Source organism: Pollachius pollachius (genome assembly GCF_949987615.1).
Source record: "Pollachius pollachius genome assembly, contig: scaffold_556, whole genome shotgun sequence".
Lineage (NCBI taxonomy): Eukaryota > Metazoa > Chordata > Actinopteri > Gadiformes > Gadidae > Pollachius > Pollachius pollachius.
In genome coordinates, this window is record NW_027641425.1 from 1 (window position 1) to 11,507 (window position 11,507).

General features: G+C 46.1%; 1 protein-coding gene across 1 annotated transcript; it reads right to left on the reverse strand.

Annotated features, from left to right (window-relative positions):
• Positions 1–430: 430 nt before the first annotated feature.
• LOC307091596 (myomegalin-like) lies at positions 431–6,611 on the reverse strand (the record flags this gene model as incomplete). Its single annotated transcript, XM_079759225.1, has 6 exons — positions 431–481; positions 1,013–1,124; positions 1,496–1,629; positions 1,982–2,105; positions 4,101–4,177; positions 6,459–6,611. Coding segments are annotated over 6 exons (651 nt in total), but the record flags the coding sequence as incomplete, so codon positions are not given.
• Positions 6,612–11,507: the final 4,896 nt, after the last annotated feature.

Consider the following 11,507-nt stretch of genomic DNA (forward strand, 5'->3'; position numbering starts at 1 on the left):
AAAAAAGGCCCGATTGTTTGACAAGTTATTTAATGCAATTATACTTTATACTGACATAATGGCCTGAAGCAGACCTTGATAAATATGGGAAAAATATTTTTTTTCTCTATATATTTTCTAATTGTATGTGTGTGTTTGTGTGAGTGTGAGTGTGTGTGTGTGTGTTTGTCTGTGTGTGTGTGTGTGTGTGAGTGTGTGCGTCTTAGTGTGTGTGTGTGTGTGTGTGTGTGTGTGTGTGTGTGCGTGTGCATGTGTGTCTGTGCGTGTGCGTGTGTGTGTTTGTGTGTGTGTGTTTGTGCTGCATTGTGCCATCAGTGGCTGCAGTGTTTACAATAGGGCGTAGTTTGCACTGAGTACCACTAGAGTGCGCCTTTTATGTATGATTCAACAAGAACTCACGGGGGGGTTAAGTATGCGCGGTCTCTCTTACCATCATCTCTGCCTTGATGTGGTTGTCCTGGCTGACTCCATTTCTAAGCAACTACAGAAAGAAAGGATATGATGTACATTAAAAATCAATTAAATGATAGCTAACCATATATAATTCTGTTCATTCACTTAGTACGGTAAAAAATGATTGATTGATTCGTCCATTTTGAACGATCACCAAAGGCGGTCCGAGTGGAGGTCCTGGTGGGAGTAGGTCAGACATTACCAAGCGAGCACAGAGCACTGCTGGTGTTCATAGCTGCTTCATGTGGGTGCAGTGTGATAGTGTGATATCTGAACCAGCCTATCTGCGTCTATTTCTAGAGCACGTAGAACCAGTGGGAAGTAGATCCATTGGTTCAGATGCAGACTGTGGCTCAGGAGTTTCATGTGTCTGTGTGTTTGACACACTTAAATCCTCTTAAGCCTGCTTAAATTGATACTCAGCTAATTCATGTTATTGTATTTGTGTTGGTGTATCTATAGTTTGGAGAGGGAGATATACTATCACATCTATGTCTATCAGGTCTCACAGAATAAACTTAAGGTTCATGACTGTAGTTTAGTAACATGAGTTCCTCACCTCAGCCTCTTCTTGCTTCTGGGGGGAGGAAGACAGGTCATGAACTTTGACCTTAAGCTCCCGAACCTGGAGGCTAAGGGAACTGTTTTCCTGTTTCAATTCTTCTATCAGCCTAGAGAGAGAGAGAGAGAGAGGGAGAGAGAGAGAGAGGGAGAGAGAGAGAGAGAGAGAGAGAGAGAGAGAGGGAAAGCGAGAGAGAGAGAGAGAGAGAGAGAGAGAGAGAGAGAGAGAGGGTGAGAGAGAGAGAGAGAAGAGAGAGAGAGAGAGAGAGGGTGAGACAGAGTAAACATTAAGAATGACATCCCCAGAGCCAGTATCATCACTCCACCAATGGTGACAACAACACAGATGCATCACAAACATCCTGTAGATTTTCCTCTCTCTGCTGCTCAGTGGTCCTAAGTGGAGCTTCCCAGAGCTGCCGGGGGCCCCTACGGTGGCCCCGTGGTACCCCGCCCCAGAGGGGGGCCCCCCAGGACCCACCTGTCCCTCTGCCTCAGCCCTCTGCACTCCTCGGCCCTGACGGCGGCCTCCCGCTCCAGGGCCAGGCAGCGCTGGGACTCAGCGTCCACCAGCGAGCTCATCCGCTCCGCGTCCGCCCGCGCCAGCTCCGCCTCCTGCTCCCCATGGAGGGGTGTTTTAGAGTCAGGTATTATAGTCATCACTCTGTGCATGAAGTAGAACAACATGTGTGTAGCTGTGAGAGGGTCTTTTCCAGTGTGTGTGCGTCAATGTGGTTGTGTGTCTATGAATGGGTATGTGTGTGGGATGGGGTATCTGTGCGTGTCCATGCGTTTGGTTCTGTGTACGTATCTGACTTAGTATCTGCGCTTTGGTGACTGTGTGTCGTGTGTGTATTGTTGTGTGTGTGTATGTGTCTTTGTATGGTGTGTGTGTGTGTGTGTGTGTGTGTGTGTGTGTGTGTGTGTGTGTGTGTGTGTGTGTGTGCGTGTGTGTGTGTGGGTGTACCTCCTGGAGGAACTGCACTTTGGTCCTCAGGATCTCCTGCATGTGGCTGATGTCCTCCTGTCGCTCGGCCAGACGTTGCTGCAGCTCTGCTTCATTCTGATTAGACAGGCTCTCCACCGTGGACCTGTCACATGACCAGAAGGAATCGTCAGAACAAACAAAGTGCTCGATTGGGAATGTAGGATGAACTTAGGGGCTGTAACCCAAAAATGATCTGAAACTAAAGTGTGCAGCAGTAGGACGCATTCCACCTCAACATTGGAGGTCAATACTTGTTCAGAGCCATAGCTGCAAGAAAATCGGTTTGATTTATTTTGCGTAGGGCTATTTCCATTGCAGCTGTCCAACAAAAAGAAAACAGTGAATAATACAAATACGTCAGCCTGGTGAATAGCTAGCTTGGCAAACCAGGCTAGCTATTCACCAGTGACACTGATGAATATCTAGCCTGGTTTGATTATCCTTCTTCATGTGCTGTATGGATGCAATACGTGTGAACGGTGGAACCTCCACCACTTTCAATTCACAACAACGGTTACGGTTAAAGAGAAGGCTCAAAAATGGTACCTAAAGTATCATCAGAATAATATAGCTAAATAAAGTTTCTCATCATTAACCCAAAAAGCACTGAATCATAAAGTATGAATCACCAAAGAGATGGCAGCCGATGGTTTAAATGTCTACTCCACCACAACCACACATTATTTATTTATGCCAGTTCACCCCGACTGCCAGGCCTGAGTCAGCGACTGACTGCTGCTGTTTCAGATGTCAAACCCAGGATTCAAGTTAAGTGTTATGTAGGAGTATTCTGTTTGATACATTTGCGTTTGAATAGCATTGTATATATTCCAGTCAACATCGTTTTTTGTTTTTAACATTGTTCAATTAAAGAAATGGATACAGTGCAGTGGCATGGAAAACACCGAAATAAATTAGAATCATTTTGTTTGATGTTATTGTTCATCATTATATTTTGCCCAAATTCTTTTTCTTCAAATCTTTTTTTTACGTTTGGGATAAAAATCCCAAATGTAACCGACGCACACGAACAATGTGCTGAGAGGAGGTCCACATATCACCAGAGAGAGCTGAGGGTGGGGGCTTGTGTTTGTTGACCTGGTGTCTGTGGGGTAAAGTGTCTGTCTGTCATTGGTGTGTGTAGGCAGCACCTCCCAGCTCGGTCTAAACAGCGAGGCAGAGAGAGGGTGAGAGCAGGCTGCTTTGGGCCGTCCAACAGCCCCGCATCTATCAGCCCCGATCTGTTATAACTCTCCCGGTAAACACTGGCCGCACTGTTTATTTATAAAACACCAGGACACCGAGAGAGTGAGACGGGGTGGGGGGGAGTGCGAGAGAGTGAGATAATGAGGGAACTAAAAATAATATTAGAGTTAGACTCAATGTCTGCTAATGTCATTTCATTCAATTAAACAAAGACTATCCCCACTTCCTTTTCAATATTTTCATTTTGGGTTTAATTGAATTAATTACATGTAATTTAATTGATTGGCTAATAAACAAACTCACATAGCACCAACCTAAAGCATGGTTATTATTACTTGCAAGGTATAAGGCATGAAAAAACATGTCATTATTTGTATGATTATTAAATGTTTCTTGGAGCGCGTTAATTCAAATTCTCCATTTTCAGTGAGTGTGTTTTTCCAGTCTCACAATCTACAAAGGCAGTATTTGTTTAACCAGTCAGAGGCACACAATGAGACGGAGAGAAGGATCTAATCAGCCCCTTAGATCAGCCCTAATCTATTCAGCTTCCTTTCAGCGCATACTATCTGAGCTGATCTATAGTGGCTGACGTTAGTGCCCTAATGACAGACAGACAGCTGTCTCTCAGACAGGTGCCAGGGCTCCAATAGTCCCCTGCTCAGCACAGCTTCTGAGCCACGCTCTCCCCATTCTCTCACATATTCCATGTCTGCCCAACTTGCATATAAATAGGTTATGTTGAGTTCTGAAACATATTTTTCTAGAGCTAGTTGCAATCACAGAATTGTGCACATCACCTTGAATGAATTGATTGGGGAGAACATCTGGAACAGTATGTGCAATAACTGCAGCGGAATCAGGAGACCAGAGCGAACTGGGGAACACTCACAGTGCTTTGTCCAGGAGCTGCTGCTTCTCCTCCAGCTCCTTCTTCAGACTCTGCACCTCCACCTTCAGCTCGATGTCCTGGACACAGGGAACATGCAGAATGAGCAGAAGAGGACGGAACACTTTTGTTTGACTTCATATTTACTTTGTATAGCCATTTATAGCCCTTTGAGGTCAACTTGCATGTTGTGTGGCAGAAGGTCACTATGTCATATTTATTTTGATTGCATACACGTATATATTTATATTTTATATTTACTTTTGGTATTTTTTATGTGCACTCTATACACAACTGCAGTGTACTAACAATGCAATCACAACAACACAAGCAACCAATCCATGCACCATCTCACCGATCGCCACATTGACTGTAAGGAACCTGGCGCAGCATTGGTGAGGGCCCCTGTGGGTTCACACACTGCGCTAACCTCTTCCTACAGTTACTGTCACTGCCACTGCCTGAAATAAGCGGGTCACACCGGACCTCTCTAAATAAATAAAATGGAGATGAACAAGCCCCTGAGACCCGAGAAATCATTTATTGGCTTTATAGAAGGAGATTGAATCCTCATTTCTCCGTGGACTTGGTGCCAGGATGTTGTGCGGCCCGGCACCGTGAGCGACCTCTCGGCTACGGGGTGGACTCCCCGCCGGGCTCCAGGCCCTCGGTGCCGCTCGGTGCAGGGGGCTAAGAATAGACGGAGCACCTGCTTGACCCGGCCTCTGCCTCTACCTCCGCCTGCTCCTCCGGTGCACAGCAACACCAGCACCACTTTTAACCTGCTGCCGCTGGTGCTGGGGCAGCACACCCAGCCGGTTAGAACCGGCCTGGCCCGGCCGCCTCTGGACAGGCTCTGGTTCTGCTGGATGGGTGTTAAGTGTAGCACGCAGCTAGCGGCCCCAGATCGAATGACGGCCCCTGTGTGTGTGTGTGTGTGTGTGTGTGTGTGTGTGTGTGTGTGTGTGTGTGTGTGTGTGTGTGTGTGTGTGTGTGTGTGTGCCCCCATGCTGAACTAAAGGTACTGAGTGTACCACTGTGCGAAGCAGGTCAAGCTGTTGACATACTGACATAGAGAGAGAGGGATATTCTGGTGTCCCCGTTTGTTTACATGCATGCAGGTGCACTCATGCACACCATTCCAGGCCCCTGCAGGTTTACTGGAGAACATCGTTTGGGTCTTATTAACGAGAATCTGGACTCATCGGAGCAGGAGGTCAGCATGATGAGAGCACTTGGGGCTAACGTGGCGTTCTGAAGCCTTTGCATGTCCTTCTCACTGTTAATATTGTTACGCATTTCAAATCACTTCTAATGTATGTACTCTGACAAAAAGAGAGACAGAGGCCGAGAGAGAGAGAAAGAGAGAAAGAGAGAGAGAGAGAGAGAGAGAGAGAGAGAGAGAGAGAGAGAGAGAGAGAGAGACAGAGAGAGAGAGAGAGAGAGAGAGAGAGAGAGAGAGAGTCTCTGCTACTATAATAGCCAAGCTGATAAGGAACTCGGATGGGGCTCCTGTACAGTATCAAATGATGTATCATGTCACCCAGATCAGATGAAAATAGCCTTAATCTGCATTCCCTTCTTGTGTATGTTACAGAGAATCAATAGCATACCAAATAGTATTGCGGGCAGCCTCTGTTAATGCTTCAATGATGATTGCAAAAGTAATTCAATTTCTACTGGATTGTTTATGGAGTGTATTGTTTTTTGGGTGATTACGCATCTTTGGAAAGAGTTGCGTGGCCTTGACATTTCAGTAGAGGTGCTTCGGCTGACATTTTGATGCACCATGATCATATTGGTTATATCATCACTGCCAAAGCCCAGAGCAGCTGTAAGCTTATGTCTTCATTGGTCTTCACACAGCCTATCACAATACCACACCTCCACTTCCTGTCTAGGTGGACAGTTCTTTAGTCCTCTGGTCGACAGTAAACAAACCCTGTCTTAAAGATAGACAAGCTAAGCTACAGAGTTGCAAAGAGGTCCAATAAATTGAACCCAATTCTGCACACCTGCTGTATTTGAAACGGCACCCCAGGAGTGAAGCTCACTGTCAGGTCCAGTTACCCAACGACCCAGCAGCCAAGGCAGCTCTGCACAGCTCTGCAGAGTTCTGCAGAGCACCCCATATGCCCTGCTGTAAACAAGCCCAACGTAGACCCACTAAACTCCCAACATCTCCTCTTTCCCCATGTTCTGATGCAAACAGTTGAGCGGTAGTGAGGGAGCATGTGTCAACATTGTTTGACCCTCTCTTGCTTTCTTTATCTCTTTATCCCACACACACAAACTCAAACCCCCGCTGTATACTGTGTACATGCATTGCACACACACACAGACTCAGCGCGTCAGACTCACCCTCTTGAACACATCCCCGCTGCTCTCCTCGTACTTCTGCTGGATCCGCTCCTCCAGGAAGTAGATCCTGAGCTTCAGGCTGAAGTTCTCCTTCTTCAGGTCGTTCAGGTGCTGTGAGATGGTGCGGTAACCAGGGAAACCAGCGTTAGACATGACGGCGGGGCTCGCTCAGCAGGGGGCGTGAGGCCCCCCATTCAGAACCGCATGGTGGCGGCAACAGGGCTGAAGGGAAGATGATCGATCAATGACCAATAATAATAAAACAAAAGAACAGCTCCTGGTCCCGAGAGACGGGGGTTCTCCAGAGCTTCAGGTCAGAGCTTCACACGACATCATCGCGCCCTTCCACTTCAGATCTGCCGTGTGGGAGGAGGGCTCAGTGGTATCACAGTCAGGGAGGATCATAGCTCTGTGTGTGCGTGTGTGTGTGTGTGCGTGTGTGAGTGTTTGTGTGTGTGTGTGTGTGTGTCGGAGGACAAGTCTTTTTTTAACACAGGGAAGTTATGCCAGGAATCTAAGATAGGAGACCACTGAGAGAGAGCGCGTGTGTGTGTTAGGAATAGTCCACACACACTGCCACGCCACGGACTGACTCTGGGGGTCGAAGAGAAGGAGGTGGTGCGTGCGTTTCAGCACCCAGCCTCTGATCTGAGGATTCAGCGTGGCCGTATTAGCAGCGTCCCATTCCCATTCATCTCGTGATTTTAAACCCAGCCAGCGTTCTGCTTTGTCCGTCATACCTCTCTGTCTGCCTACCCACCACCTGGTGTGGAGGTGCCTTTCCTCACTGTCCTCGGGGGGTTACCCTGGGACACACATTTAATTCAATGCTTTTAGTTCCCAGACGACCCTCTGGTTCCGAGCGGGTCTGTTGATCAACAAAGGGCCGGCTGGTGAGTCTGGCCATGGGGGGGAGCAGGAGCTCTTCTAGACTCCTTCACCGGGAGGCCGGAGAACCCTAACTCTGAGAGGTGGAGGAGTGCGGGGGTATTTATAGCGGCGGCGGCCCTCAGCTGTCAGGGAGGAATGCTGAGGAACCAGGAGAGCAGAGCCCCACAGACGGACCCCGAGGATCGAGGTGGAGGACGGACCCCCGCGACAGACACTGGGGCTCGGACCCCTGAACACAGACGCCCACAGCTGAAGGGAACACGTGTGGTGGTGTGTGAATGCACACGAGCACGCACATGCATGCACAAGCACCCAACACATACACAAGCACAAAGGCTGCGGTCCTTAAAACGGTGTTGTCCTTTCCTAACCGCTTTTCGATGGAAAACGGCATGAGATCGTAAAAGATGAGAATTCATTAGGACGAAGAGAATACTGTTTACCCAATTAAGACCGCATAATTAAACAATTTTAATTTAGAAAGTCTGCCTTGGTGAAATTAGACATACTCCTAAAAGGGAATCTTGGATAATTTGCAATTCTTAGATACTACTTACCTTGTTTTTTCATGCAGGCTATATAAACGTGAGCAACCCGTGAAATATAATACTTCAATACAAGATTGTAATTTACATTAAAAAAAAGAATAAAGGCTCAGACTCCCAAAAGTAAAACAAAATTGTTGGGAATTGTGGGACGGCCTTATCCCCTTTTGTTTCGTGAAGGATGGTGTACCCTACGCTGAAGGAGATAAGAAAGGAAGCAATGAACCACCTTTCCTTAGCATTTAGAGAATCAAAAAGCTGTGGCCAAGTCTGCCGCTCGGATACCTGAACCATTCTCCCAGTTGGGAACCTCCCGAAGCTAAAAAGTATATTTGACTACAGCCACTCAGCAACACTCACACAAAGACATATACAAGCATGCACAAATTAACACACACACACACACACACACACGCACACACACACACACACACACAAATGCAGCCAAAGCAGCCATCACAGAGTGAATTCTGACTGAAAGCAATCAAAGTTTCTCTTTGACATTAGGGCATACATTTAGGGGATCATGCTCCCAGGAACCATTGTGGCAGGCTGGCTACTGTGTTCATTTTCCACGGCTATTTGTCAATACTGTAGCAATCCTTCAGATTGGAGCTGAACCACACTGAACTGACCATAAACTGTATAATGCCTATGACCATGTTGTCTGACCCTCTTAACTGCTTTCAGATTTGTTAACAGATTTGGAAAGCACCCCCCCACCCCCTCCACACACACACACACATACACACACACACACACACACACACACACACACACACACACAGACACACACACACACACACACACATAACACACACACACACACCAACCCACCCCCATACTATAGGTTGAAGTCTGTGCTGATTCAAGAGGACGCACACACACACACACACACTTGGATGAACATTCGCATGTCTAATGCACACACGACACATTTTTCTTGGCGGGCATATTGAAAGGGACTTCATTAAAATCGTATAGTTGTTGTCATCGCTTAAAACAATCTTGGTTGACAGAATTGGACAAACTCCCCGACCGCATTAGACCATCCAGAGGTCACACAGAGAAAACACAACAGCATTTATTAGAGAGAACCCAACGTGCCCATGAAATGAAATCACACTAATTCCCAGCGACTTTCCCTGCGTCAGAAGATAATCCAATACTACTCGGGAAAAGAAGAAAAGAGGAATAAAAAAACCTCTTCCACACAGCATCCCTCCAGACTTGCACGCACTGTGTACCTCACTGTTTTATATTATTGGTCAAATGGTTGGACCCCCGTCTTTAGCATCAGAAGGTATTATAGTCCCCGGACTAACAATCTGGGGGCCAGGGAGAGGCCAGAGGCACCGCGGCCACTGCTCCTAGACGTTCCCTCCCGCCCCATCATTACTGCGCTGACCGTAAACACCACTTCTGTGTTACCATGGCAGCCCAGGAGGTTAGTGGCACACTGGACTGGTTTTAATACCGTTTCATCCACAGGTCACACAAGGTTTCATTATCATTAGTTTGAAAAAGTCTTGAATGATGTTTAGGAGGTGATAAGTACAGTGACCTTGTGTTTTTGTGTGTGTTTGCGTGTGTTTGCGTGTATGTGTCTGTGGCGTGTGTAAGGGCATTGGTGCCCTTGGCTTGGACAGAATGCTGGGAATCATCTGGATGCCGGTAATAGGAGCTCCTTCATGCCAGAGAAGCAGAGATTTTCCAGTCTTGCTCTTTAGCGATGCCAAAGTCTAATTCTATTCTGCAGGGAAACTCTGGCTGTGTTTACGGTGCAGCTAGAACACACAGTAGGCCTCCAAGTTAGCTTTAGAGTTTGTAAACTCAATGCAACGTCAGGCCAGTAATCAAAAGGACCGCAACGCTAAAGAGAACAACCAAGAGGAAAACTGAGGATTTGTTCTTTCTCTTTCAATGTACACATCCACATGTCCATTCTCATGCAATAGAAAATACTGAATGAAAATAATATACTGAAGTTTATGAAAAATAGTGAATGCAAGCTCCAGCTGTAGTGCTTTACTGTTTGGACAGACCTGTTGGCTCAACTGTAATGAAGCCCCAAACATGAAAAATGAAAGGAAGTAAGTAAAGTCATATGAAATGCTGGAATTATTTGTATGCACTTTGTTGAATCAATGCAGATCCACTTTGGAATGACTTTGTCTAACGTTGTGTATAAAAGGGTGTGACTTCCACCTTATTTCATCACACAATGAATATACAAAGTCTGGCCACGGTTCTCCCAAAGCCACTAACTATGCACTATATTTAATGAGAAACACCCAAAATGTCCGGGAATGTGCAATAAAAAAGAATTTGTATTTTTGTATTTCACACAAGAAATTAAGAGAAAATAAACAAAGAAAATAATAAACTAAATCACAACTGCTTTGATACAAAAAAATAAAAATAAGCACATAATTGAACATGCATTTAAGGATGATGTTTAACATCTCTGAGTCAGTATGACATTTATTTTTAGTTTTCCAGCCCTGATTCATAGCTTCTTACCCCACAAGAACCATGAAGGGGATTAAACATTCAGGACAGCCATCAGAAATAGCCCAGTGTCGTCAGTGTGTGGAAATCAAATCAACTAGAAGATTACTTTTCTGACATTTGTAATGGTTATGTAATTGGATTTATTGCTATAGAGGCGGTACACGCTGGAGTTATCTGTGATATATTCCAAAATTAATATTAGCCTAACATACAAATATGTAATATACTGTCCAGCCATCTACACCTCTGGTATCTGTGTTTAACAGCTAATACATTTTAAATTATTCTAAACAATATCACTCAGAATTCATGACATCTGATCATGAAATAATTAACATCAAAGGTTTTGCTTATATTTTTTTTCCAAAACGTATAAAAATAATAATATGTATACACAATAATTGCCCATGAAGCTACATATAAATTTACATTTGTTTGTTGTTTTGACTATTTAAAATATGTGCAAAATAGACTGTAGAAAATAGTAATTCTAATTGTTTTGTTTTTGTAAAAAATAAACCATTGAATAGAAATTCAAACGGTTCTAAAATCCCCCTGTGTCTCTCCTGCGGCAGACGGCAGTGGAGATAGATGTCTGGTGCTTTGGATTTAAGAGAAATTATTTTTACTAACTCATTCTTGAGAGATGTGTATATGGCATTAAATAAAGCCATGAAAATATTAGCTTAAATGTCCAACCATAAAACCAGAGAGAGTCCAGATGATATCGGGTTGTAGTGACCAGCGCCCGGCCGGCAATCTCTCATCCCTCTCATCCCTCCTTCTCCCTCCTTCTCCATCGCTCTCCCTCTCTCTCCCTCTCTCTCTCCCCCTCTCTCCCTCTCTCCCCCTCTCTCTCCCCCTCTCCCTCTCTCTTCCCCCCTCTCCCCCTCCCCTCTCTCTCTCCCCCTCCCCTCTCCCCCTCTCTCTCTCTCCCCCTCTCCCCCTCTCTCCCCCTCTCCCCCTCCCCTCTCCCCCTCTCCCCCTCCTCTCTCCCCCCCTCTCTCCCTCTCCCCCCCCTCTCCCTCTCCCCCTCCCCTCTCCCCCTCCCTCTCCCCCCCTCTCTCCCCCTCTCTCTCCCTCTCCCCCTCCCCTCTCT